This window comes from Nematolebias whitei, chromosome 10 (assembly GCF_014905685.2).
Source record: "Nematolebias whitei isolate Nwh7 chromosome 10, NemWhi1, whole genome shotgun sequence".
Taxonomy (NCBI): domain Eukaryota; kingdom Metazoa; phylum Chordata; class Actinopteri; order Cyprinodontiformes; family Rivulidae; genus Nematolebias; species Nematolebias whitei.
In genome coordinates, this window is record NC_056507.1 from 22,294,801 (window position 1) to 22,322,783 (window position 27,983).

Sequence of the window (27,983 nt, forward strand, 5' to 3'; positions counted from 1 at the left end):
GAAACTTCACCTGGACCATAGAAACTTCACCTGGACCATATAACTACGATACACCTAGACCATATGAACTACACCTCGACCATATAACTACCGGTACACCTGGGCCATAGAAACTACACCTGGACCATATAACTACTGGTACACCTGGACCATAGAAACTACACCTGGACCATATAACTACCAGTACACATGGACCATAGAAACTTCACCTGGACCATATAACTACTGATACACCTGGACCATAGAAACTACACCTGGACCATATAACTACCGGTACACCTGGACCATATAACTATCAAAACACCTGGACCATAGAAACTACACCTGGACCATATAACTACCGGTACACCTGGACCATAGAAACTTCACCTGGACCATCTTCCCATCAGACAAGTCTCTCACTATCCATTTTTAAAACTCTTTTAAAAACACATTTTTACTCCCTGGCTTTTAGCACAGACTCTGTTTTCACTCTTGTTTTTATTGATCTTAATGTTTTAACAACTGTTTTATTTTTTTACGTGTTTAAACTTTCTTGATTTTATGTGTACAGCATTTTGTTGCAGCTGTCGTTGTTTTAAAGGGCTTTAGACATAAATTATTTTTGTTATAGAAACTACACCTGGACAAGCCATTCTGTGTTTGTCCGTGTTTCCTTCGTGTCCTCCAGCTGTAGGCAGATGGCTTCCCATCCTTGGCCTGGTTCCGCTGGAGGTTTCTTCCTGTTAAAAGAGAGTTTTTCCTTTCCACTGTCGCCGATCGGTGCTCAAGATGAAAGATATGACAAATTGTAGATCCAACGCTGCTGGCTTCTTTAAAGACATAACTTTTATTCATTGGCATTTTTTAATATATGTAAAAAATGTGTAGAACACCCTGAGATTTCTTGAGATATACTCACCCTCGGAGTACAGAATAATTCTCAACTATTACCACACCAAGTAACTCAAATTAACTGCATTACACCCATTTTTGTGTTCCTGTAATTGCAACCTTGAACTGGGTTGTCTCCAAATGTTGATGTACATAATGATAATTTTCTGAGAGTTTCATCAAAATCTATCCTGTGGTTTATGAGATATTTTGCTAACAGACTGTCAAAACGAACACACAAACACAGCCAAAATCTTCCTGCGTCGGTAATAAATTTAATATGCTGTCGAAACACTGCTTGCTATAGTCTGCACTGAAAATGGTTTACAAAGAGTTAAATAACACTCAAGTTTTTTTTAGATCACCTTTTGTTGTACAGCAGCTCTGCAGAAAAACTCCAGATTGTTTTGTGATTTATTAATCTTTATGAAAACTATCTTTATGAAAGTGTAAATCTGCAGTTAAAGTCAATAAGAAAACACCAAGCAAAGTATAAAGGCATGTTAAGGTGAAACAACTGGTTTAACTCTGAAATAAAGCACTAAAATCGTGAAGCAGCCCTAAACAATCAGGCAGTATGTAATTACATTTTTTTGGTGCACCTTCAGCTAAAAATAAGATCTCTCTCTTTGCTTCTTCATGCTGTGGTTTGAGGCGAGCTGGGAGATCTTATCTCCACAGTCAGAGATGGAAGTTTTAAAAAAGCTGAAACAGAAAAGATAAATAAACAAATTATCTAAACTGTGGAAGATTATAGATATCACGGACATAAACGCACTCGTAGAAGGTAATCTTTGAATGTACATCTACAACTGGTTCTACAAAATCTACAAACTGATCTTAAAAACACAAAAATGACTCTAGTTCAGTTTTAATTCTACAGATATCCAGCTACAATGTGGTGTGGTCGTAGCTGAGGCTGGTCCTCAACACATATTCTGAACGCAAACAGATTGAGAAAGACCTTTAGGTTAAAATTTTGCCATTAACCACATGAAGTCAACTGTGTCTGTTAGCAAAATATCTCACGATCCACTGAATGGATTGAAATTAAACTTTCAGGAAATAATCAATTGATGTAGATATACAACTGATTAGCGTTTGGAGCCAACATCACACAATATGGCTGCCACAGTCAACCGACCTTAGAAAACACCAAAATAACTCTAGTTCTGTCAGTTTTACAGATATTGTGATAACATTTTGTCTGTTAGTAGCTGAGAGTCATTCACAAAATACACATTTGAGGCATGGCAGGAGATTGCACATAACATTAACTGTTGACATTTCTCAACACGAGGCCATCTTAGTTTAAACTCTGACATGAAACAAGGCGGGTGATATGCATTCCTTTAAGGATTGCCAGACCTTTCATTTGTAATGAGGCTCACACAGTCTCGTGCGATGAAACACACACAAATTGGGTGCATTTATAAAAGTGTATTACCTCATCAAACCAGACGGCAGATGATTTATTTGATTTCATTGACTTTACAAACAGTTGTAGCGTACGGAGCTACACGTCTGCGCGTTTGTTCAGTAACAGTCAGTCAGAAAACTCAGGCACTGCCGTTGTTAACCTGTGGAGTCAACCCATCATTTCCCAACCTGTTTGTTCTGTTCTCCTCCTTCAGCTCCTCTGGGTGAGTTTCACATCCAGAAGGCCTGTCAGCTCCTGATGATCTGGGGGAAAGGTTGACGCTTCATATGTGTCATGAAAATGAGTCACTCCTTCCTCTCGACTGGCTCAACGGAGAAGTTTGTCTGTTTTACATTCAAGGTTAATGATATATTTAAAGAAACACACAGAGTGGGTCTTTTTATGTCAGGGTTCATGGATCTAAAGGGCTCAGTGAGTAAATGAACAAAAATATAATTCATGTCTAAACAATCATTTCTAGGTCTGATTTTAACACAAATCCAGGATGTTTAGAAGTGCTCATAAAACCTGACACACTCTGTGCATTGATTCGCCTGTAACGTTTGGTATTCATTTAAAATAGTAAGAAACCTGTAGGTGATATATTCATTCATTCAGCCTTTATTTATACAGGTTAATCCCATTAAGCCTCGGGGACTCATTTACAAGAGACACCTGATGACCTGATAGAGATCACCTGATATACTGACATATTTTCCTTATTTAAAAAATAGATCAACATATTTTATTTTTTTGCTTTTGTTTGTTTTGTTTTCCAGTTGGTATATTACATAATGTGAAATAATGCAAACAGTAAAATCAATTTATCTGTGCTGTATTCCCTTTTTTAAAACTAATTTTTAAAAGTCTAAATACATATAAGGACTCTGTTTCTTTTTTGACTTGGGGTCATTCTCTCAAACAAGGCCATTTTAAAATAGATTTAAAGCAAACAAATCAAATCTGTAGCGACTTCCATCCACAAAATAAATCCAGTATTTGTGACGTAGTTTAGATTGCGTATAGTTTTGACCTCCATACCTCTTCATGGATATGTTGAAGGATTAGGTTAGAAATGTGAAAGTCTTTGGCCATGAATAACAGGATATTTCATCTCTTCCATCTCGCTGTTCTGCTGAGTCTTCCACCAACTCTCTTGCAGTTACCTGAAGGGTAGGAACAAATCTGAACACCTGTGCCGCCATAACAGTTAAACAACACATAGCAGTCATTTTGGCTCTTACAAAGTCCAACTCAAATCCAAATCCCAATGACTCTTCACACAATATCTTGGCCCTTCCATTCTCCACCACATATGGTGGTGTTGTCTCCCACTTTGACCGTGGGACCTCCAGTTCACACTCAGCACGGATGTTCCTTTTCTTTGATGGTTCCTCTTGTTCGTCCTCTTCCACATTGGGTTTCTGCTGCCTGAGACATTCACCTATCAGTTCATCATTGAGGGTTTTCTCTCTGATGTATTCGTGGATCTTAGTGGCTCTGTAAACAATGTATGTAACTCGTTGTTTACTTTTATAGTGTCTGATGAAGTCCAGAACTTGGAAATCCCATGAAGACTGTTATAAAATTAGTGTGACTTTAGAGCAAAAAAAAAAAAAAAAAAAAAAAGCAAAGAGTTCCTGAGCAGAAAACAGTGTTTTTACACAAACTTCTTATACAACAGCATCTGAAGCAGTGGTGTAAAATGTCATTAGAGAGAGGTATTCTTTAAGAATGAGTCTTTTCAGACTCGCCATGTGACTTTCTCTTCTATAAAATGGTTTGTAAAAACCTCTTTTGCTTACGGCCACACAACCCTGAACACGCCCCATACCATCTGATCTCTTTAAAATTTGACTAAAAGACAAACAAGAATAAGAAAAATTGCAGTTTTGAAATGAATGCATGTAAAAATTTAAAGCATGTGTGATTGTTGCTAAAGAGGTGTGAGCACCCCCTGGTGATTATAATTAATGCTCAAGGCATCTGGATGTCTCCCATCCAACTTTTAACTAGATATGACAAGACAGTAAGTAATCGATCCATAGCACCAATTATAGACTCTACAGAATGATTTTTAAAAAGTAGATTACAGTGATGTAGCATAGTGCTGTGTGGGTACATGAGGGCACAGTTTGTGTTGTTAAACGCTTTGGTTGGCTGCGGTCATTAAATGCTTAGTTTACTGTAATCACTTTTCTTCTGTCGGTTCTTTGACAGAGTGACCATTTTTGAAACAGACAGAAGAACAGTTTGACATTATTTTACAGTCAGTCCTATTATTGTTTAGAATAACTGTATATACAGTGTAGAACATGGTGTAAACTCGTGTTTTGTTAGGCTTTATGCTGTGTTAACCCAAACATTTACAACGGTTGTTCAGGTCTACACTTTGTTACAATTTCATTACGACTTTCTCTGAGGTTCCTGAATGCAACATAAAACACTCCCCTCCTCTGATTGGTCGGTTCAGACCAGCTGGCTGTGACGTTGCGTGAAGTTTCAGGTGTGAAGGGTTGAAGCGGAGAGCTAGCTTAGCGGATCAATGCTACGACGGTAGTAAAGCGGGTTCTTGTCCAGCTCTCGTTGTGAACCCCTTCTCTGTGTGTAAAAAAATGTCCTCCTCTGATCCCGATGCAATCTTCAGTCACCTCAACGCGTTTGAGAAACTGTCGTGGAGGCCCTCGGTCCAGGACTCAGGTCTGTCAGAACCAGCTGCTAACACAGCAGCTGCCATGATTGTCAAACCACAGCGAGCGGAGGGAGTTTTGTTCGCCATGGCCATGGTTTTTATGATCATGTGGTTAGCTTAAGCTGTGAAACACTGTTGGTTTGGTTTCTGCAGCAGGAAAGCTAAACTTAGCTAACGTTGCTACGGAAGTGACGCCAGTGTTGTTAAAAACAGACGTCAACAATAACATGTGACAGTATGTAATAGAAAACCACTTGGAGATCTTAATGTTCAGTCACTCTATTATTCTTTTTTCATTTGGTCATATTTATTTATTGTAATTTGTATATAGTTCTGTGCATATACTTTAAATAGTACTTATATCAAATACATAAACACTGACTGTCTCTGTCAGGCTCCAAGAAGCGAGCACGGTGGCTTCAGGCTCGACGACTCTTCTCCCCCACCTGCCCCAACCTGCGGATCCCCAACAGGTTCCTGAGAGAAGGTGCTGAGTCTTCAGGGAAAAGAGATCATTGATGGATTAAGACCAAGTGTTCAAACAGGGATTCTGATTTTAGTGTAAATGTCATTGATCCCACAGGACACTGTACACCGCCTGCCCGCAGTGGACACCGCTGTGTTGCAGACTACGCCAACCTGTACGTGTTTGGAGGCTACAACCCTGACTTTGAGGAGGCGGGCGGGTCAGAAAATGAAGACTACCCTCTTTTTAGGGAGCTTTGGCGGTTTCATTTTGCCACAGCCACCTGGCAGCAGGTTCGCACAGAAGGCTACATGCCCACAGAGCTGGCGTCTATGTCAGGTAGGAGCCAACGGGTCCTCGTATGTGTTCACCCAGCAGAAAGTGATGCAGGAATTATATGGACTTTAAACATTTTGAGAAGTTAGAAAAAATAAAAATATATTTATTAATGTGGTTTATTAGTTCTAGTAGCCATGGTGGAATATGTCGGAACACCAAGCACTGACAAAAGTGAAGATGAAACATCAAACTTAAGAATTTATTTATTTAGTTTTTGTCAGATAAGTAGGCCATAGTCAGTGATAGTGAATATACATAATCAACAAATAAAAAGTAATTTAGATGTCCAAGATCTGGAAGTTAATATAAATAAAGCTAGAACACAATGCATCGCAAAATACTGACAGAGCATTGGCATTAGAATCTGTAAAAAACTCCATAGAAAAGTTGTGCACTGCATGCTGCGAGGGGCCCAGGCCAGAAAGGGGAGGGAGAATTTGTATCGACTGAGTCCAGTGCTGGATGGAAAATTTAGGAAGTTGCTGCAGCTTGAAAGTTGAGAACCACACTGAGAATCATAAAAAACAAATTAGGGCTGCAGTGTGATCACCCTGCTGGTGGAAACACACACAAAGTCCAGAGTTTATGTGTGCGTGTTCTCTTTTGATTAAATGCACTGAGGTGCTGTCCTGTGCTCGGCCTGCATGGTAGCAAGCTGCGTTCAGCACACCACGCCCACAGAAACGGGTCTGGACACAGTGGGTCCAGAGCTCTTTAGAACTACTGACAAAAGAGTGATACCTTTCAGTTTTGGATTTTATCAAAATTATTTGTTATTCTTTGACACATGGCCTGTAGGGCACAAGTTATTTCCAGTTGGATGAATATGATACTGTTTAATTTTTATATTGAAGTCACCAGTTAACAAAGACCTGCTATCTTTTATTGCTTCTTTATCGCTTCTTCATTAACAAGCTTGGTTTGTTTTTCTGTCTCTGGTTTTAGGAGGATCATTGTCAAAATAAAATGCTTTTGATTTTTGTTTCTTTTTCCTGCTGTACCAAACCGTGACTTAGACATTACTGAGTATAAATGCTGCAAATTATTTATTTTAGGCATGTTTGTCCAATTTTCTTTACCTTTATAAACTCTTCTGTCCCTTACTCCTTCAGCAGAGAACACATATTGTTCTTTAACAAAAGGCATGTGTTGACCGAATTTGAATTTCAACAAGTATTGCTTTTAGTAGCCAAAAATTAACTTAAACTCAGATTTCAAAGATTTTATTTTTTTTAACAAAAGCAGCCAGAGCTTGTAAAAGTGACTTCAGCCCTATTCGCACAGGATTAGTTTTACCTAGGGCCCACATGCTATTTGTAATAATTACGGAGATTGTCTGTGTTGTTAATCCCGTGCGAATCGGCCATGTCAGTAATTTGTAAAGTAAAAATTCCCCTGCAAATTACCTACTAAATTTTGCTGAACACCGAGGTCCTGCGATAATACTAATCCATTGCAAATAGGCATCTCTGTGATTTGGACAGAACTGGGCTGGATCCGATACGCAATTATGTGGTTTTTGTTTAAGCAAAAATAATTTGGAAAAATATAGAACAAGTTTATTTTAAATGAACGCACTGCTCGCTTCGCTTTTGTAGATGATGCTACTTCCTTCACTGCAAATGCCAGCAGGTGCGGAGACATGCGCGTGATCAGCTGATCCATCTGTCCATTATATTTACCTGCTTCTTCCTTTGTGGGTAGTGGGAGTCGCTGGTGCCCATGTCCAGCCATCACTGTGCGAGAGACGGGGTACACCTCGGACAGGTTGCAAGTTCATTTCAACCGGCGGGTCAACGGACGTGCAGCTGCTCACGCGCGTGGCCGGTGACGGGTTGTCCATGTGAGCTTAATGTGGCTTTTTTTTTACCTCTTAAACCGGCCGGTCAGACCTGTCTCCTCCTCAACAAGTAGATTAACACAATTGTATATTGTGCATTCTTTAGTTTTCTTTGTTCTGATTCGTAAAACCACATCAAAGCCTGGGACCGTCTGGGACCGCACATTAAACACATTATTATGGACCGGCGCGGTCCTGACAACGCAGCGCGTTAACAGAATATGTCTGTAAATTTCAGCTAAATCTCAGGCTTTGGTTATCCCATGCGAATGTGCCACAAAAAACGCAGACGTTGGGAAGTAATTTATTTATTACACGTGGTCCTTAGGTAAAACTGATCCTGTGCGAATAGGGCTTTAGTAAAACAAGTTGATGGTTTAACGCAGGGATTTTGTCAGATGTGAAACAGTGGAATTTATTACAGTTTGTTTTTCTCAGCCGCCCTTCATGGAAACAACCTGCTGGTGTTTGGTGGCACTGGGATCCCCTTTGGTGAAAACAACAGCAATGACGTCCACGTCTGCAACGTCCAGTACCGGCGATGGAACCTGCTGAGCTGCCGAGGGAAGAAACCAAACAAGATCTATGGGCAGGTAACGTTTGTGTCAGAGGAGACCCAACGTACGTTTCTGTGTACCGCCTGATAATAAAACACTCCTCTTGTCCATTTCCAGGCCATGGTTATAGTTAACGGCTACCTATACGTGTTTGGAGGGACAACTGGCTACCATTACAGCACTGACCTGCACAGGTTGGACCTGAGCACCAGAGAGTGGAGCCACCTCAAACCCAACAACACACCATCGGATCTCCCTGATGAGAGGTCGGTCTGCACAGATGAGTCTAGACACAACTGCAGCAACGTGTTGAACGTTAACGGTCCACTAAAGACAGAAAAAATACATTTCATAGGTACAGACATGAGCTGGCTCATGACGGACAGAGAATATACATTTTAGGAGGTGGAACTTCCTGGACTTCGTATCAGCTAGATAAAGTGAGACGAACACAAACTTAAAAACTTAGTCATAAAAAATAGCATTTATTTAATACTATTTCTGCTCATCAGATGCATGCGTATAACCTGGAGACCAATTACTGGGAAGAAATAGTAACTAAACCCCACAACAAAATAGGTAAGTTTTTCACATTTGGATATAATTTGGTTAACCATAGGATTTGGACAGTATGGAATTAATTTTCTCTTATCACAGGATATCCTGCAGCTCGTAGATGTCACAGCTGTGTTCAGGTCAAAGATGGTGAGCAGGATTTCTCAGCATCAACTGGTCACAGTAACGATGAGTTTTCCACCTCATTCCTGCCGTTTTTGTTTTTACACTCAGAGGTGTTTATATGTGGAGGTTATAACGGCGAGCTGATCCTCTCCGACCTGTGGAAGATAAACCTTCAGACTTTCCAGTGGACCAGGCTGCCTGCGGTCATGCCTGAACCGGCCTACTTTCACTGTGCTGCCGTCACTCCGGTCAGTAAAATTTCTTTAAAAATCAAACAGAAATTGATGAGTTTGTGCATCTTCAAGGGTTTTCCATACTTTTAGAGTTAGAGAAAGTCAAGAGATTCTTTGTCGTTCGCATCGCATGTGGTGGAACAAAATTATGTACACAGGGTCCCAGTTACATTCAACAATAAAAATGTAAAAAAAAACAATGATAAGATCTAAGATATGAACTAAGAAAAACATCAACTAACATCACTTTTACTTGAATGTGCAGAGTAACCAAGCAGAAAGTTTCAATTCGTTTTGTTTTCTGATCGTTTTCTCTCAGGCGGGTTGTATGTACGTCCACGGCGGTGTTGTCAACATGTCTGGAAACCGACGGACCGCCTCTCTGTACAAAGTGTGGCTGGTGGTTCCCAGTCTGCTGGAAATGACCTGGGAGAAACTGCTGAAAACATTTCCTCATTTAACGCAGCTGTCCACCCTTCAGCTGCTCAGCCTCGGACTCACGCACTCATTAATCCAGAGGCTCAAATAGACTGAAGAGGAGTAACGCTGACGCTGGAGTCGGTGGTAAGTAGAGGAACAAAGCTTGATGGTAGATTATGAAAATACTTTAAACTTCTTTTTTTAATACGACATTCTTTTTTGAGTTGCTCTCATTTTCAGGTTCCCTTGCAGCAATTTCAGCCTCTATGCACTCTATTAAAAATTTGTTATTCAAACTTTCTTTATCAGAGAAACCTGTGGAGCACAAAAAATAATTTGACTCCTCAAAGATCTCCTTTAGAAAGGAAAAATGATCTGGAAGTGTACTGTAATTTTAGCTCATGAAGGGTTTATTTCACCGTAGCTGAAGTTACCCACTGAACCTGGCTGCAGTGGTGCCTCTGACTGGAGTTATTTTAAACACCGCTCTACGTGTGAGCAAGTGAAACTGGTAGCCTGCCTTTAAGGTGAGAAGATTGTCAGAAAGAAAAAAGGAAAAAAAAAGCACTCCACGATGGAAGTTAAATGATTTCAATTTCTTTATTTTATATATTTACAAAGAAGGAATTAGTCGAAGGACTTTAGAGCAACAAGCCCATCACTGTGAAACTTGTTTCCACCTCTTGGTTATAAAGTTGTGGCTCCACAGTGATTCTGAAGCCATTTTCTTTCATTTGGTGCCTTCTGACCTCCAACACATTTATTTAAACCATTTGACTGAGTTGTGTGAATGATGGTGCTCTTCACTTGAGCCTGTAGACACTTTGCCATGCCGTGCTGTTGTTGGAGATGCTCCTGCAGACTGTGCATTAACTTAAACTCAATGATATTTGTATTTATTTAAACACTGTGCTGGTTATTTTGTTACAAACTTTTAAAATGTACCTAATCCTGCAGCTGTTTTTTTTTTATTTGATTTTTTTTTTTAATCCCCGTTTGTTTTCATTGTCATTTTCCATCATTTAAATTTTTTACAATGTAAATACTGTTAATCTGTTTATCATTTTTCTAGAGGTTGTAGCTGTCTTATGCTTTGGTACTAGGAAAAAATGAAGTACTTGTCAGTGTTGCAAGTATATTGGTACTCATGATGGTAAATACTGTGACAGAAGTAGAGTTTTTTTAATGTTGGTAGGTTCAGTTCAGATATTTTTTTTGTGTGTGGGGGGGTCTATTATGAACACCAGCAGTTTTTCTCCATGTACTGTATGTGAAAACTCTAAATCTGGTCCTGATACCCGACACATACCTTGCCTTTATTCATTCAGCATTTTGTTTCATGTAATTGTTTTAGTACAATGTTTTTGTATTTATGCCCCCCCCCCCCCCCCACACACACACACACACAGACAAACTCACCGTCTTTCTCAGACATGCCACGGCCTTATTTATGCTTTTTTTCAAGCAGTCTGCTGCTTGTTAAACTTATTACCAGAGTTGAGATTGGCGTGTTCATGTTCGTCACTTCTGATGTTGAAAGCTAAATCTTCTGCATGTAAATTTTTTTTTTTTTTTTGCATGTACAGTAACTTTACACTGATTCTTGGTGAAAGAAGTGAATGTGTCCCTGAAAGTAAAAATGGCTGCATTGTTTGGTAGTTTTTGTCTGTACAAACAATAAAAAAAAGGCAGCTGGTTTGTGAAATTTTTGTTTTTTTCCCCAAACATCTCCAGTTTAAAGATATGAAGAGCAGTTTATCATAGATGTGTAATAGTTTTTATCTCAGCTTTACAAACTTTATCCAAACATGCATACAAATATTATATTTGATCATTTGTACTGTTAAAAATACTGCTTTTATCTCCTTCACAATTTAAAGACATACATCTGTTAGCATCTGTATTGTACATCGTGCAGCAATAGTCATGACGGTGAGCAGTCAAAGAAGAACCTACCTGAGATTAAAAACTTTAGTTTTAGTTGTGTGTCGTATGTAAAAACTAAAATACAACGTTCTTCCTGTAACTTCCACACCAACAGTGTTTCCATCAAAACTCATGGGAACTGTGACTCACTGAAAGTCTTTCAGGCTTCAAAATGTGAAACTCCTGAGCTGGTAGTTAATCCTGCTCCTAGCAGCCGGCTGGAGATGGAGCAAAGAAATACAGAGCCAGAAGGATGAGGTAGACGACCACCAGAGCTGTGCCTGAGGAGAGCAAGACGCTGATAAATACACAATGAAACCACTCCCAAGAAGTTAGCAATACACTTCAAACTGTACATTCAACCACTTCGCTAAATCTGTTTTCTTATAGATTCCTGGATTAAAGCTAAATTTAAAGCTGTGTTGAATCTACAAACCGGATTCCAAAAAAGTTGGGACACTAAACAAATTGTGAATAAAAACTGAATGCAATGATGTCGAGGTGCCAACATTAATATTTTATTCAGAATAAAACACAAATCACAGATCAAAAGTTTAAACTGAGAGAATGTATCATTTAAGGGAAAAATCTGTTTCCAAATTTCATGGCGTCAACAAATCCCAAAAAAGTTGGGACAAGTCCATTTTTACCACTGTGTGGCATCCCCCCTTCTTCTTACAACACTCAACAGACGTCTGGGGACAGAGGAGACCAGTTTCTCCAGTTTAGAAATAGGAATGTTTTCCCATTCATGTCAGGCCTCTAACTGTTCAATCGTCTTGGGCCTTCTTTGTCGCACCTTCCTCTTTATGATGCGCCAAATGTTCTCTACAGGTGAAAGATCTGGACTGCAGTCTGGCCATTTCAGTACCCGGATCCTTCTCCTACGTAGCCATGATGTTGTGATTGCTGCAGAATGTGGTCTGGCATTATCGTGTTGAAAAATGCAGGGTCTTCCCTGAAAGAGATGACGTCTAGATGGGAGCATATGTTGTTCTAGAACCTGAACATAGTTCTCTGCATTAATGGTGCCTTTCCAGACATGCAAGCTGCCCATGCCACAAGCACTCATGCAACCCCATACCATCAGTGATGTAGGCTTCTGAACGGAGCGTTGATAACAACTTGGGCTATCCTTGTCCTCTCTGCTCCGGATGACATGGCGTCCCAGTGTTCCATAAAGAACTTCAAATCGTGACTCATCTGACCACAGAACAGTCTTCCATTTTGCCACACTCCATTTTAAATGACCCCTGGCCCAGTGCAAACGTCTGAGCTTGTGGAGCTTGCTTAGAAATGGCTTCCTCTTTGCACTGTAGAGTTTCAGCTGGCAACGGCGGATGGCACGGTGGATTGTGTTCACTGACAATGCTTTCTGGAAGTATTCCTGAGCCCATTCTGTTATTTCCTTGACAGTGGCATTCCTGTTTGAGGTGCAGTGACGTTTAAGGGCCCGGAGATCACGAGCATCCAGTAGAGTTTTACGGCCTTGACCCTTACGCACAGCGAATGTTCCAGATTCTCTGAATCTTTTGATGATGTTATGCACGGTTGATGATAACTTAAAAAAAGTCTTTGCTATTTTACGCTGGGTAACACCATTCTGGTATTGCTGCACTATCTTTCTGTGCAACAATGGTGGAATTGGTGATCCTCTTACCATCTTGGCTTCTGAGAGACACTGACACTCTGAGAAGCTCTTTTTATACCCAATCATGTTGTCAATTGACCTAATTAGTGTTAATTGGTTTTCCAGCTGTTTGTTGTATGCTCAATTTCCTTTTTCCAGCCACTTATTGCTACTTGTCCCAACTTTTTTGGGATTTGTTGACACTGTGAAATTTTGAATCAACATATTTTTCCTTTAAAATGTTACATTTACTCAGATTAAACTTTTGATCTGTCATCTATGTTATATTACGAATAAAATATTGACATTTGCCATCTCCACATCATTGCATTCAGTTTTTATTCAAAATTTGTTTAGTGTCCCAACTTTTTTGGAATCCGGTTTGTACGTTGACCTGCTTATTATGACAAAGGTTAAACGATCTTTCTACCATACTGTGATAAACAGGAAATTTAGGCAGAATATTGGTTTTTTTTTTTAACCTTTATTTAACCAGGCAAATCCCATTGAGATCACAGATCTCTTTTGCAAGGGAGGCCTGGGCCTGAAGGCAGTCTAACATGCATGTTTTTGTTCTGTGGGAGGAAACCGGAGTGTCCGGAGAAAACCCACGCATGCACGAGAAGAACATGCAAACTCCACACAGAAAGAAACCTTAAACATTGAGTCTTAGAAAGTTGGTTCAGTTGGACCCTAAAAATGTTTTTACAAAACAGTCTTGGCGTTTCTTTTCAAGCAGCAGTTGATTTGTGTTTATGCAGATGCTGTAGGCAAATCAACCTGGAGATTGTAAACGGGGAACATTTAAGGAGCGCTTTAATCGCTCTTTCGGAGGCCTGTTTGTTAATTTACATCCAACACACTTTAAGAAAAGTCATTTTATGCAATTATGCAGCAAAATGATCAGGAGCTCTTTGATTTGATTCTCGAGTTTCAGTTTCATTTAAATTTACATGTTTATCCACTTTTTACCCTTTACTTGCTCAGAACTTACCCTGAAAATAATCAGACTTGCCATCCATGAAGATGTAGTTGACTAGAATGACGCTGAAAATGCTGGCCCACGTGTGCTGGTCGCTGAACACGAGCACAAAGCCCACATCCTAAAGAAGAATACCTTATCAGATATAAAACATGATTTTTTTTTTTTGTGTGTTTATGAGGAAATCAATCAAAGAGGGAAGGCCTTACACAGAAGGCATTAAACAGGACCAGGATCGGTATCTGTAGCATGCAGACCTGCACAGCAATGCAGCTTCCAACCTCCAAGCTACAACAAAAAGCACATTTAAAATACAAAAAATGATTTTAAACTTAACTTCTGGTAAGACAGAAACTACCTCAAACTGATGTTGTTCTGGAGGGCAAACTGAATCCCATTAACGATCTCTGGGATCTCTGGTACCATTGCAAGAACTGTCACCCCTAAGAAATACTGGAGGAAGATGTACAGCAGGGTGACACAGCTGGAGGAGGCTACGAACTGAGCATGCTCAGATCGACGTGCAAACCTGCGAGACGTTGGGCTGGTTGAGGATTGGTTGGATGTGTTCAGTCGCAAGGTCAGCGCACGCCGACGTGAGCGCAGTGGCTCCGATGAGGATGAGCAGAGACCTCCACCGCGACCAGTGGACAATTGCCCCGTGGTGAATGGGCACTGCTCAAAAAGATTAAACACTGTAACCATGACAACGCTATGTTTAGAGTTTAATGTGAGAAACAAAAAGGTTGAATCTCACTCTGTCCATCTCCAACATGGATGTCATAGATGTAGGAGTGTGTTTTCAGTGTAAATATCAGACCGATGATGTACGCAGCAGGCAGAAGGGCGGACACCGTGTACACGAGAGGCCTAACAGAAACACACAAAGAGCAGGTACAACACACACACACACACACACACAACAGATAATACACACAAGCTTATTTTAAATACTTAAGCATAGAACTCACAAAGTGACACTTTTCAAGAATAGTTGCTGCCATGACATGTGAGCGATAGTGTCGTTACCAGTCTGTGTGTTCTCCTTTGTCTTTTAGCAGAAAAACTTCATGAACTGCTGGAAAGAGTTTCATCAAACTCCCAGCATGCAATCATCAGACGAACGTCTACAACTGGTTAACACGTTCAACCTAAATAATGATGGCCATCGCAGCTAATCAATGTGAAAACAGGTGAACTCGATCATTCCAACACTGAGCTAAAACCTGGTGTGGTAGTAGCTGAGAGCCATACATGACACATACTCAGAACTCTAACAAATCACATGAGATGTTTATTTAAAAATTAGGCTGTTATATGTATTCCTTCAAGGAATGCAAGAATATTCTTCATTTGTGGGATCAGCTTTTAGATGTTTTAACAAGAAAACAATGAGAATTAAGTGACTTTTACAATAAATGCCCAAGTCAGGACAGTTTATTTTTATATTGTAATAAATTAAGTGGAAAAGCTTCAGTCTGAATTTACAATCTTAATATCTGAAGAAATGAAACAACTCACTGGACGTGGCTGTGGAACAGCGTGCCGTTTTTCTATTGATAAAAACAAAAACCAGCATTAATCCCGGAGCGGTGCTCGTGAATCTGCGCATGTTTCAGAGTCCCTCGTGTCTAATGACCAGATCATAGTGGCAGCTGTGGCACACAAACGATCCGCTGGCGTTGCTCGTGCCATTTCCTCCTGTGTTTGTGCACGCGTCGCACACCAGGTCTCCATAAGCCTTGGAGAAAAGTGTAGGGGCAAACACACCTGCGAGCGCCGGAGACAAAAAAACGTTCCCATAAGCCAATGGAGCAACAAAAATGTAACTGGTTCTGTAGTCACATTAATTACATTTCCAGCTTAATTATTAAAGTTTATGAGCTTTTGGTGTGTTAAACCTAGCTAATTATCTCAAAATAGCAGTAAAAAAGTTATGTTTGTCTGTAAGAACTTGCCTCCCACGGAGATGAAAAGCAGCGCAGAGCTCACTCCTGCAGACCGACTGTTGAACCGCTGCTCGTTGTGTTTCAGGCCTCCAATTATCATGCAGATGCCCTGAAAAAAACAAGAACTCATTAACGTTCGTTGATAAATTTACAGATAAGAGACGAGACTTTATGGCCCTGTTCAGACCTGGCATAAACACTAACATATAGAATAAACAATTTAATTTACTAAAACAGATATTTTGTATTTTTGAGTTCGAACAGCTTTTGGAATAAATGTCATTAATTTAAAAATGTAGTTTCACGTTTTTGTTATTTTTAGTCGTAAAATCATAAAATCTGTTGTTAAGTAGTTGACTCACGGGGATGAAGAGGATGCATCCGAGCAACGTGCCTGTCAACGCCGCCTTAACAACCTCCTGTAGACACGGGTTGGATTCCTGACGACCTTTGAGCAAGGCTGTGATGTAAAAAGTCAGTTCTGTGACGGAGCCAAAGGTGGCGTTGACCACCGCGCCGACAGCAAAGTTACTCTGGGCAGCGATACTGAGGAAACAAAGATGATCAACAATTAAATCAGAGCTGATTTGAAGGACAATTTGCTCATTTTTTGTTGCCACAGGTGTGAAGATAACCGTTTACCTGGCAATGCCCATACCAATATAATATGAGAGTGGTATAATGGAGCTGATTGCTATGGTGAACTTGACATCAGAACTGGCAAAATGATTTTCTTTGTCAACATATCCAATTACCAGAGCGACTATAACTAGAGGGAGGAGGTCTGAAGAATGGGTCAAAGGTCATAACAGGTGTATGACACACATACAAGCAATTATGATCAAGGATACTGACAGCGAACACATTGATCCCGTCCACAGTGTACTTGTAGTAGTACCAGTTTGCAGCATGGTAGCAGCACAGCAGTGCTCTGGTCTCGTAGCCCTGATGCTGAAGTTCAATAAAAAATATTATTAGTTAATCTGTCTCAGATTATGTGCTGTGATGGATAAACTTTAATTTCAACCTTTCTGTGCGAGCTGGTAGAGATGTAGACATCCTCAGGAGGCAGGAGGAGGATGACGCTCAGAGCCTGAGCGTTCATCTTGGAGACTGGGATGGTGAAGACCAAGATCCACGAGATGAAGCAGACCAGAGCGTGAACGAGGACCAGGGGAGGGTATCCCAGCAGCAGCCACACGTAGGTGGAGAAACGACGCTACCAAACAAGGAGGAGAGGTTTCAGTTCATCACATAGAAAAGTAAAATTTCAACAAAAACTGCTTCACAGGGTTTCAAAATCTGCACAGCTTCTATAATGATCTGTTCTCAGATCCACAACAAAACTCGAAACTGTTTGCATAGCTTTGCATATTCTGAGTCTTGACTTTACCCAGTAGGAGGTCCGCTGAGGTTGTACTGGTCTATCTGGAGCTGGTACCTCAGCAGGTGACGGCAGCAGAACAGGTGAGTCATCACCTGCTTCTACACTGCACTCACAGTCTGGTGCTTCCTCACAACATCTCCTCAAAGTACCACCTATCTGGAAAATTATAAAAACAACCACAGTGAAGGACTGCTTTTATATCAAAATATGTATTTGAAAAATGCACCTTCTTGATATCACACTACAAAATCTTCATGATCATCAAAATCAGTAAAATACAAGTTTAATATATAAAATTTAACAAAAATATCAAATAATCAATTGATTTCCTGAACTGAGAGCCTGAACTGTTTCAACAAACATTTTGTTGCTTCTAGTTCTTTATTTGACACAGTTACTAATGGAAAATCAGCCACTTCACTTAATAACCAAACTTCTACAAATCAAATCCCTCCTACAAGTCAATCCTCAGTTAATCACACCTTCTCTTTTTCTCCGTTCTCAGTCAGTGAGGTCAATAAACTGTTAATAGATCTTGATCCTAAAAAATCTGAAGGTCCAGATGAACTTCCACCTTATTTCTTAAGGATGGCTGCTCATATCATCACAGTCTCTGTGACCCACATCTTCAATCACTCCATTAGACAAAACTCCATCCCAGACACTTGGAAAACAGCCTTTGTTCTTCCTTTGCTGAAGGGAGGTGACCCCACCTCACTGAACAACTATCGGCCAATCTCTAAACTCTGCATTTTAGCCAAGGTTCTAGAAAAACTGATAAACTCTCAAATCAAAAATTACCTGGACTCATTAAACATTTTACCTCCACATCAATCTGGTTTCAGGAAACACATCACAACGACTGCTTCACTGAAGGTTCTTAATTTGAAGCATTGGATGCTAAGGATTATTGTGCTGCACTTTTCTTAGACCTGTCTAAAGCTTTTGACACTGTGGATCAGAACATCTTGTGTCATAAGCTCTCAGAAATTAGTTTCTCAGAACACACCATTGGATGGTTCTCTATCTCTCAGACCGGAAGCAATGTGTTCAACATAATGGTACTTCCTCCAGTTATTTAACAGTCAACAATGGTGTCCCTCAAGGCTCAGTCTTAGGACCCACCCTCGTTACAATCTACTTAGGTAATGTAGGTCAGAGCATCCCTGATGCATCCATACATTTCTATGCTGATGACACAGTTGTTTATTGTCGAGCTAAAACAGTTGAGGCTTTCCAGCTTTTGAAATCTGCATTCAACATCATCCAGTCAGATTTGTTCCACCTCAAACTTGTCCTAAATGCCGACAAAACCAAAGGGATGTTTTTTTTCTTTTTTCAAACAGGAAGTCGGTCCCAGCAGTTCTTCCTCTGATTTTATCCTGAAATGATGTCCCCATTGAGTTTGTTGATTCCTATAAATATTTGGGTATCTTGGTCGACTCGCATCTCTCTTTTAAGCTCTACGTGGAAATACTTGGTAAAGAAACTGAAAGTTAAACTGGGTTTCTTTTTCAGAAACAGATCCCGTCTAACCCTGAATGCTAGGAAACTCCTTGTATCTGTGACTTTCCTTCCCTCCATTGATTACGGTGACATTATTTACATGAACGCTCCTACAAGAACCCTGCAGATGTTGGATGCTGTCTATCATGGTGCGCTAAGATTCATAACTGGCTGTAACTATCGTACCCACCACTGCACCCTGTATTCACTGGTTAACTGGACATCATTAACTTCATGCAGACTCTCTCACTGGTATATTTTCATCTTTAAATCACTTCTTGGTCTGCTGCCTTCATACATCTCCACCTACAAGTCTCTGCGTGAGTGCAGCTACGGCGTGTGCTCTCAGGACATTATTACCTGCAGTGTTCCCTCAGTGCGGGCTAAACTAGGCAAAAGGGCCTTCTCCTACTCAGCTCCTGTTTCCTGGAATATCTTACAAAAAGACCTGAAGCTCTCGACCTTGACCTCTCTAAGTGGCTTTAAGAATCTGTTGGACTCCTGGCAAAGACCAATGCATACATGTTCCTGTTTTTAGTTTTCTACATTCGCCATATAATCTAGCCGTTTTGTTACTTTTTTGCAATCTTATTTGTAAAAAAATTAATTAATATTAATTAATGTGGGCGGCCGTGGTGCAGTGGTAGTGGCAGCCGACCTCTGATCGGAAGGTTGGAGGTTCGAATCCCGACTTCCCACACCATGTGCCGTTGTGTCCCTGGGCAAGACACTTAACCCCGAGTTGCTCCCGGTGGGACTGGATGGCGCCTTGCATGGCAGCCTACCGCCACCGGTGTATGAATGTGCGTGTGAATGGGTGGATGGCTGGTACTGTAAAGCGCCTTGGGGCCCCTCATAGGGGGCTGGAAGGCGCTATAGAAGTAAGCTCCATTTACCATTTACCATTTAATAAATAAATCTGTACGCCTTCTTATATTTGTCTATTGTTGTCACTGTTGTCCATCGTTGTCATCATTCTTTGTTGAAATCAGGTCTCTCTTGTAAATGAGTCCTCGAAGCTCAATGGGATTTACCTGTCTAAATAATGGTTGAATGAATGATTCATGTCCATTCAAGTTTATTTGATGCCTGTAGGTTAGAGCTTAAAACGAGAACATTCTCTGATTTACATGGCTTTTTAAAATCCAGTAAGAAAATAATTAAAACTGATCAGTTCAGGGTTAGGTCAGCAATTCTACATGTTAATAAATACATAAATAAAGAAGGAATAATAAATTTAAAAAAGAGTTTCAACTCAACAAATGTAAATTCTGAACATTGTGAAGTGATCGGACACTTTCACATAAGCTGTAATGAGAGAAACGGACCCAAATAGAAGACGCTATTATTACAGCAGAAAGTCTCCTTTTGTCTAAAGACAGAAGCAACAACAAACTGCAGCTCACAGATCAGACATGTAAACTGACTTATTATGGCATCATGGGGCAACAGGAAATGGGTATGATGCTCTTAATTTTTGGCCCAAAATAAACAGTGACAATTAACAGCACCATATTTAGTTCACCCATCAGTGGATAAGATGTTTTTGCACATTGTTGTTTTCATGACATCCAGAAGAGCATATTGAATGAACCCGTATTTACTGTATATTTGTGTGATGGACTTGTGACCTGTCCAGGGTGTACCCCGCCTCTCACACAGCGATGGCTGGATATGGGCAACAGTGACCCCCATGACCCGGAAAGAATGAAGCGGGTAAAGATAATGATAGATGGATGGATGGACGGATGGACAGATGGATACTATTCACTGTGTTCAAGTTGGTCCACATAAGAAAATTGTACAACTTATTGATTTTTTTATCATGCATGTTTGGGGTTCACAAGTTTTACTTTGATTTTTAAATAGCCTCTTAAAATGTTTACTTAGCTGAAGGTCCTTTTTGGTTTACTGTATAACAGGAAGCTTTGTTTGGGTGTTGTTGTTTTTTTTTTTTTCATTCAACCTTTATTTAGACAGGCTTTAAAAATTATTATTAAAAGCTTTGTGTAACAAATGCTTTGCTAAAGAGCTCAAACCACACCGAGCGTCCACCATTTTGAGAACCAGAAAAAAAAAAAGGAAGGAGAGACAGCCCGTGTCACATCAAGGGGCCTCCCTCGCATTTTTCTTAAAGAGACACGCTGCTCCTCCCTCACTATCCATCCTTCGGTTCAAACAGTCTTATACTGCCATCCAGTGATAAAAAAGGTACTACATTCAAAATAAAATTAACCAACATTTCTTATTAAATTTGACACTAATTACTAATTATTGTCAAATTTCAAACAATATTATCGTTTATTGCAATAATTTCCGAGAAAATTAATCGCCTAGCAAAATTTGTTATCATGACAGGCCTATTTGTTGCCAATAATTACAAGATGTTTGTTTACATTAAAACATTGACAAGTACACTTCGGACAGTCTACGTGCCTGACAGATATCGAGTTGGTAAAATAAATCCTGGATGTAAACAGAGACAGAGGAGAACATGGAATCAGAGACGGGAAAGCAAAAATGTAAAGCTTCAAAACCAATTAAATGAAAAACACCAACAAATCATAGATTTTGACAAATATTATCACTTCTAAAGTCTTCAATAAATGGAGATTTGTTCAAACTTCAGCATGTCTACTGGGAATTTTGCATTAACTTGCAATGTGTTAAAATCTTGTGTTTTTGCTCAGAAACAAAGACTTCTGCTTTCATCACCACAAGTCGCTCCAATAAAGCAGAAATAACCCATTTTAACATGAATCTATCATACTTCAGTTAGCAGAAACAGAAAATGAAAACAGGAAGTGAATTCCACAATAAACTCAAACAGTACCTCGTGAATTGTGTTACCAAACGGCCAAAAGAAGTAGCAGCACAACTTCCAGCAAAGTTTTCCTGAAAACAGAGAAAAAGAAGAATCAAAAAAAAGACTGGGAGATAATATTTTACATTTCTTCCACTACTGACTGGCTCACCTACCATACGGTGCACCAATAATAGTGATGAACATCAGGGTGCCCATTACAAAATAAGCCAGGGACACCCACCAACCAAAGAGGAGCACATACACAACGTTTCCACATGTGATGAACTGACCTGGAAAAAAAAAAGATGGTCAGAGAAAGAAAGGCCATCAATTAAAGGCTGACAGGTTATTTATCTATCCCATTTTTACCGTTTCACAAAAAAATTTTGGTGACTTTCTACATACGCAGGGCATTTTTATAAACTTTAAACAGCCCAAAACATCTTAGACTTTGTGACAAAACTGAGTCACGTCATTAAACTTTAAAAATAAGGATTCTCATGACATAAAACATTTTCTTCATGTAGTTCGTATTGCTTTATTATTAAATATACCTTTAATGTTTAATGGTGTGCATATATAACCTAGTAATTATTGTGGTAATTGGTAATATTTTAGACTGAGTCATATGTAAACATGTAAAATGAGGCAAAAAGCCTCGTATGTTTATACAAGTATTAAAATGACCAAAAGCAAATGTTGTTATCAAAACGACTCAGCTCAGTCGTAACTTACTCTTGCTTTTCTTAGTGTATACATATTTTTGTAGAGATAAACAATTAAGCTCAATAATCACTTAAGTATTGTTTAAATCAATTGTTGGGCAATCTGGTTTTAATTCAGTCTGCACAATTGTCTGAACCCTCTTTTCTCATTGCCACTTGTCAAAGGCACATTTAAAACATTGTGGGTTTTTCTTTAATATTTCTACAAAATATAAGGAAGCATGTTTTGCATGTAGTACCTTTTTTGTTAATTTGTTTTGCATGTAGTACCTTTTTTCGACCACTGGATGACAGCATAAGACTGTTTGAACTGAAGGATGGATAGTGAGAGCAAGCAGCGTGTCTAAGAAATATGAGAGGGAGGCTCCTTGATGTGACATGGGCTGTCTCTATTTGGTTCTGAAAATGGCGGACGCTCGGTGTGGTTTGAGCTCTTTAGCATAGCATTTTTCACACAAAGCTTTAAATAAAAAAATAATAATAAATCCGTAAACAAGTTCTCAGCTTCTTTTTGCAGAACAAAAGCAACTTTTTAGACGAAGACATGGGTTTCAACCATGAATTTTGGAGCTTCAACAAGACGGAGGTTTTTTCCCCGAGGTCGGCCTGTTAGCTTAGCTCGTAGCTTAGCTTCTCAGCTCAGCTGCTTTTAATGATCCAAAAACACGATTTTGGACGGTTAAAATTTATTTTAAAGAGAAAAGAGAAAGGGAGGGGGCAGTGAAGAGCACCGGAGTTGACCATTGTCATCCAGTGTCTTCAGCAAAAAGAGACACGAAGAAACGATAAAGCCGATAAATGAAAATGAGGTCAATAATTTTCATTTATCATGCGATTAATTGATTTATTGTGACAGGCCTATCTACATTACAAAGAAAAGAATTGTAGGCTTAGGTTTTTTTAAATATTTGTCTACGTATCGGTGCGAGTATATTCTCAGCCAAGAATGAAGTAAAAAGCTTGTATAGCAGCCACTTGACAAACATTTAGATCTGTTTCTCTGTCTGACAATAACATCTGTGACATTCACTCGAGGCTTCTCTGTCTTTTAGTGTCTCGGGGCATCTGTAAATTTTTCCTCAATAAATTTGATGCTACAGAGTCAGTTTATTTAAGATGTTTATTCTTGTGTGAAAACAAAGGTATTTTATGCTGTTGGGGAATGAAACTAATAAAGTTAATCAAGTTTAGATAGAGGGCGGCACGGTGGCACAGTTGGTAGAGCTGCCGCCTCTCAGCGAGCAGGTCGCCCCGGTTCAAATCCCAGCCAGGGCGCCTTTCGAGGTGGAGTTTGCATGTTCTCTCTGTGCATGCGTGTGTTTTCTCCGGGTGCTCTGGTTTCCTCCCACAGACCAAAAACATGTGTGTTAGTTTAACTGGTAACTCTAATTTGTCCCTAGGTGCGAGTGAAAGAGTTGTCTCGGTTGTCTCCATGTGTCCCTGTGATGGACTGGAGACCTGTCCAGGATGTCCCCCGCCTCTCACACAGTGACTGCTGGATTTGGGCACCAGTGACCCCCGAGACCCAAAAAAGGAAGAAGTGGGTAAAGATAATGATGGATGGAAGTTTAGATAAAAATGTATTATACAACTACAGTGCACCTTAAACATGACTTTTATAAGTTAGAGCAGCTTAGGCATACCTCGCCATTTCTTTTGGTTGTAAGTTACCAAATATAATAACCAAAGGATTTGCTTATTGCAACCTGTTCCAGACTTTTGACCTCGTCTAGAAATCTGATCTGGACCATAGAATGCACCGTTTGTTTAACAGCTGTACTAAAGAAAAATCATTGCAGTTTATACTAGCTCAATAAACTGTACCTGGACCCGAGTGTGGTTTAATGATGTTTAGTTCGGAGTAAAGCTCTTTCACAACTTCTGAGCGGTCTTCAAACGGTCGCTCTGTCACGTGACTCTTCCATTTTCTGAAACCAAACTGAAGCCCCACACCAGACTTGAAATTCAACATGCTTCTGAACTCCGCCGACTCTCATCTGAAATGAACAACCATCAGACTCCGTACCCTGTAGTTGTTGACCAGTTTATTGGCCTCCACCTCGTTCTCCGCTCTGATGGTTCTCCTGCTTTGGATTTCCTCCCAGCTGTCTTCACAGGCATGACGGCTCGCACCTGAAACTTTTTTTTTTTTAAACAAGATGGCCAGTGAGTACCTGTCAACTTGACAGTTGGACTTTTTAAAATATCTAAACAGTTTGTACCCAATACTCACATGCTTGTGCAGACATGTATTTTGTTGAAGGGTGTATTGCGTGATATGAAGATGGACTGCATGTGTGTTTTGCATTAAGTTGTTGGGAGCCCTGCAGTCGGTCGTGGATCTCTTCATGATTGTAGCTCACCTGAAGATCTTGTTCACAAGAAGAATCTGTAACACCAAGAATAAGTGTACTGTAATTACATTTCCTGCCTTGTGTTGACCACAGAGAGAGAGAGAGATAGTAAAAATGGTAAATATTAAAATCAGGAAAACCGTTTAAACAGTTTATTCAACCACCTGTCAGTACTGTATTATGAAAAATATTTTTCAGGTTTTAAAGGGCTTAACAGAAGTGAAACTTCAGAGAACACTGCACTCTTGAACAAAATGTGTTTCTGTTTTTAGTACGTTTGTGCTGATGTATGGCCACAGCTGGAACCGTTCTGCAGGAAACCAAGAGACAGGACTGCATTTAAGGAACGATAAAACACACTTCTGCTTATTTATTCATTTATGTTTAGGGAAATAAATAAAGATGTCCTTTGACAAACAAATACTACAGAAACAAGTGTCATCAAAAAACGACGACGAGATGAAAATAACTTATTTTTTTCATCAGTGCTGCAAAGTCCTCAAACTTTTAGGACAAGTCTGTTGCTGTTCTTTTTCTTTTTTTAGTTTCGGTTTGAGAAGTACCCGTAAATGCAACGATGCAACAGATTTCAGCAGGACGTTAAAGATTTTGTTAGTGATTGTAAACTTCTGGGATTTTCAGTTAACTTTAGACCGATTCATTACCAACAGATTTACTTTCTTAATGAAGTCCCCCCCCCCCCCCAGACAGTTACTGATAAAAGTTATGTGTTATATTGTTTTTGTCTCAGGAAACAAAGTGCTGGTATATTTGGAATTAATAGATTTAAGATTAGCTGTTAATAATTGCAACATTTGGTTTTAAACATTATAGGGAGGAATTCAAGGACTTGCTGGTCAATTATGGTGTTTATTTATTTCTCTTTGACACACAACTGTAATAATGAACAGATTACATGAGCATCCAAGCTTACAGCAGTTAAACACTACTTCAAATACATCTTTCAAAACAACAAAATATTTGACTGAAAACTGTCATTTTTTGTCATTTGATCTTAGTTTAAAGTGACATGAAAGGCAGCGGGTGATATTCATTCCTTTAATGATGCTAGGCCTTTAAATATACTGTAGTGTATACTATAAAGTTAATTCAAATACATCTAAGTTACTCTTTAAAATACACTTTAAATTAGCAAAGAAAATTAGTTTGGCCTACTTAATTAAAATAAATCAGATTCAGCTCTGGTATAAAAAAAAAATCATCCACATTACAGTATACTATTTTGACTCATACTACATACAGTATATCATAAAAGAAAGGTGAATAAAAAATAGTGATTTTTTTTTCTTTATTCTACTTTGTTTTGTTTTTGAGTGTGTTAATACCCGCCCACACTTCCAAACACATACACCCTCCCACGACCCTTAATTAAATACTCGTGATTGTATTTTAGTATTTAGCTACATTCTCCACTACTGTAAAAATGGCAGGAGTAAACACCTAAACAACTCGCAGCAGAATAAAAATGGAGAACGCTAAGTAAGCGGGTACGAATAACGTTCTTTTTCATTGTAAGTAGCTAAATGCGGAGCTAAAGACGCTCACCCTGCGTGTGTTCAGCCGGTCTTCTCCTCCGACTGGTCGGTTCTGAGCTCTGGGTGGACGACAGAGACATCTCCTCTGGTGAAAACAGAAAAATAACTGACCGTCAACTCACTTCAGGGAGGTCTCTCGAGACGCTGCTGTCGCTCTTGTCTACGAAGAAGACGTCTCCGACCATAGATATAAACACTAGATCCCTCATTGGCTGCTGCGGCGCAAGAATTTCGGCCGCCATCTTGGAGCGGTCGTCCTTATTTGGTTAAAGCAGAAGATGTCTCAGCACTTCGCAGCTTGCTTCTGTTCTAATCGACGGACTGTTGACGTCAGGTCTCGGGGGATAACTTTTCACAAGTAAGATGAACATATTATTGTTAGTATTTTGTGAATATAATATTACTGTACTGTATTTATGTCCACCAGCTGATGTGATGTTCAGTGTAACACCAGTGTTCAGCTGCAATGAAGCTGACTGAGATCTGATGACAAGAATATTTTTCTAACAAACATACTCACTATTTCAGCAGCTTTGGTTCATTATCAACAGATATGCATCAGAATTGGAGTTTTGTTTAAGTTCTAGGATATAAAAAATAAAACTAGGGAGAATATAGGAAATAGAAAATAAGCTTGACCTCCTTTGTACAATGTTTTTGTGTAGACACAAATATCCTGTTTTCATTTTGAAGGTTTCCCAAAGAACAAGATGTGAGGAAGAGGAGGAAGTATCTTTGAGGAGGATTCATCTGAGCAGTGAGGATTTTAAACTGGAGGATTTTGATCAAACTGATCAAACTGTCCGACTGAGAGATGGTGTGGTACCATCGGTTCACCTTCAAACAGTAGGAGCATCATTATAAGTTCATTAGAGTTCATAAAGTTACATATTTTATTGTCAGTCACAAGGTGAGACACCTCCATGTGTTTATATGTACAGGTAACTAGAGACTGTAAAGTTCATATTCATTATGCTTTTTCATTTCAGCTTGAAAACTGCAGGACTACAGGAACTGAACAAAAGCTGGAGCTGCTCTGTCTGTGGCCTCTCAGGAACGTGCACGTCACACACACAACCTCGGCCTAATGATGTGAGTATTTCTATTTGAAACTTTTATTTTTCATTTAGCCTTTATTTATACAGGTAGTCTCATTGAGTCATGAGAACTCATTTTCAAGAGAGACCTGTTTAGGAGCAGATGGTGGGGGTTAAGGACCTTGCTCAGGGGCCCAGAGTGGGGCCAATGAGGGTGGAGGCAGGTGTGGGTGTTTCACCTTTTCCACCCACATTTTGATGTTGACGGTACCGGAAGTTGAACCTGCGACTTTCCAATCACAGGCCCATCTTCTAACCTCTGCGCCACCACTCCCCCACATAACATCATATCATAATGGTCATGGTCATAGGAAAATCTCACTGGTTTCCTTCCAGATGTGTTAAACAGCTACTGGTCCCCCTGATGTTTACAGGTTGCTGTGGTCAGTGGATGAAAAGCCTGGCATGAACAAGATGATGCTGGAGATCATCATTTGACGAGAGCTCCCACCTTCTAACTGTGAAGAACAAGAGCAGCTCAGTGATTCCCTCAAGGCTCAGTGAAGGTGCTGAGAGCTGCAGAGAGGCTGATCCATGGAGCTTC

General features: G+C 39.8%; 2 protein-coding genes across 2 annotated transcripts; one reads left to right on the forward strand and one right to left on the reverse strand.

The window, feature by feature from the left end:
• The first annotated feature begins 4,908 nt into the window (after nucleotides 1-4,908).
• LOC119415649 (kelch domain-containing protein 10) lies at nucleotides 4,909-10,170 on the forward strand. The gene is made up of 10 exons (XM_037682807.1): nucleotides 4,909-4,993; nucleotides 5,380-5,472; nucleotides 5,569-5,790; nucleotides 8,069-8,223; nucleotides 8,305-8,453; nucleotides 8,543-8,627; nucleotides 8,700-8,766; nucleotides 8,845-8,892; nucleotides 8,977-9,116; nucleotides 9,421-10,170. Exons 1-10 carry the CDS (start codon nucleotides 4,909-4,911, stop codon nucleotides 9,628-9,630), a joined length of 1,254 nt encoding a protein of 417 aa, XP_037538735.1. The 3' UTR covers nucleotides 9,631-10,170.
• A 1,416-nt stretch (nucleotides 10,171-11,586) lies between these two features.
• cax2 (cation/H+ exchanger protein 2) lies at nucleotides 11,587-26,498 on the reverse strand. Its single transcript, XM_037682808.1, has 20 exons — nucleotides 26,353-26,498; nucleotides 24,666-24,821; nucleotides 24,459-24,565; nucleotides 24,257-24,371; nucleotides 21,881-21,997; nucleotides 21,735-21,796; nucleotides 17,402-17,551; nucleotides 17,036-17,227; nucleotides 16,860-16,959; nucleotides 16,651-16,792; nucleotides 16,371-16,554; nucleotides 16,018-16,117; nucleotides 15,699-15,829; nucleotides 15,581-15,612; nucleotides 14,817-14,929; nucleotides 14,589-14,734; nucleotides 14,418-14,512; nucleotides 14,269-14,347; nucleotides 14,072-14,180; nucleotides 11,587-11,728 (listed from the first exon to the last, which is right to left on the reverse strand). The coding sequence occupies exons 1-20, from the start codon at nucleotides 26,420-26,422 to the stop codon at nucleotides 11,655-11,657; spliced, it is 2,274 nt and encodes a 757-aa protein (XP_037538736.1). The 5' UTR covers nucleotides 26,423-26,498; the 3' UTR covers nucleotides 11,587-11,654.
• Between the last annotated feature and the right edge of the window lie 1,485 nt (nucleotides 26,499-27,983).

What these genes read in the sequence shown, in the direction of transcription:
- LOC119415649 (XM_037682807.1), top strand. Translation starts at nt 4,909, where the DNA reads ATGTCCTCCTCTGATCCCGATGCAATCTTCAGTCACCTCAACGCGTTT. An exon ending in CAAACAAGATCTATGGGCAG is followed by an intron (nt 8,224 to 8,304) that starts GTAACGTTTGTG and finishes GTCCATTTCCAG; the next exon opens with GCCATGGTTATAGTTAACGG. An exon ending in TAAACCCCACAACAAAATAG is followed by an intron (nt 8,767 to 8,844) that starts GTAAGTTTTTCA and finishes CTCTTATCACAG; the next exon opens with GATATCCTGCAGCTCGTAGA.
- cax2 (XM_037682808.1), bottom strand. Translation starts at nt 26,422, where the DNA reads ATGTCTCTGTCGTCCACCCAGAGCTCAGAACCGACCAGTCGGAGGAGA. An exon ending in ATTGGTATGGGCATTGCCAG is followed by an intron (nt 16,555 to 16,650) that starts GTAAACGGTTAT and finishes TTGTTTCCTCAG; the next exon opens with TATCGCTGCCCAGAGTAACT. An exon ending in CAAGTCTGATTATTTTCAGG is followed by an intron (nt 11,729 to 14,071) that starts GTAAGTTCTGAG and finishes TGCTCTCCTCAG; the next exon opens with GCACAGCTCTGGTGGTCGTC.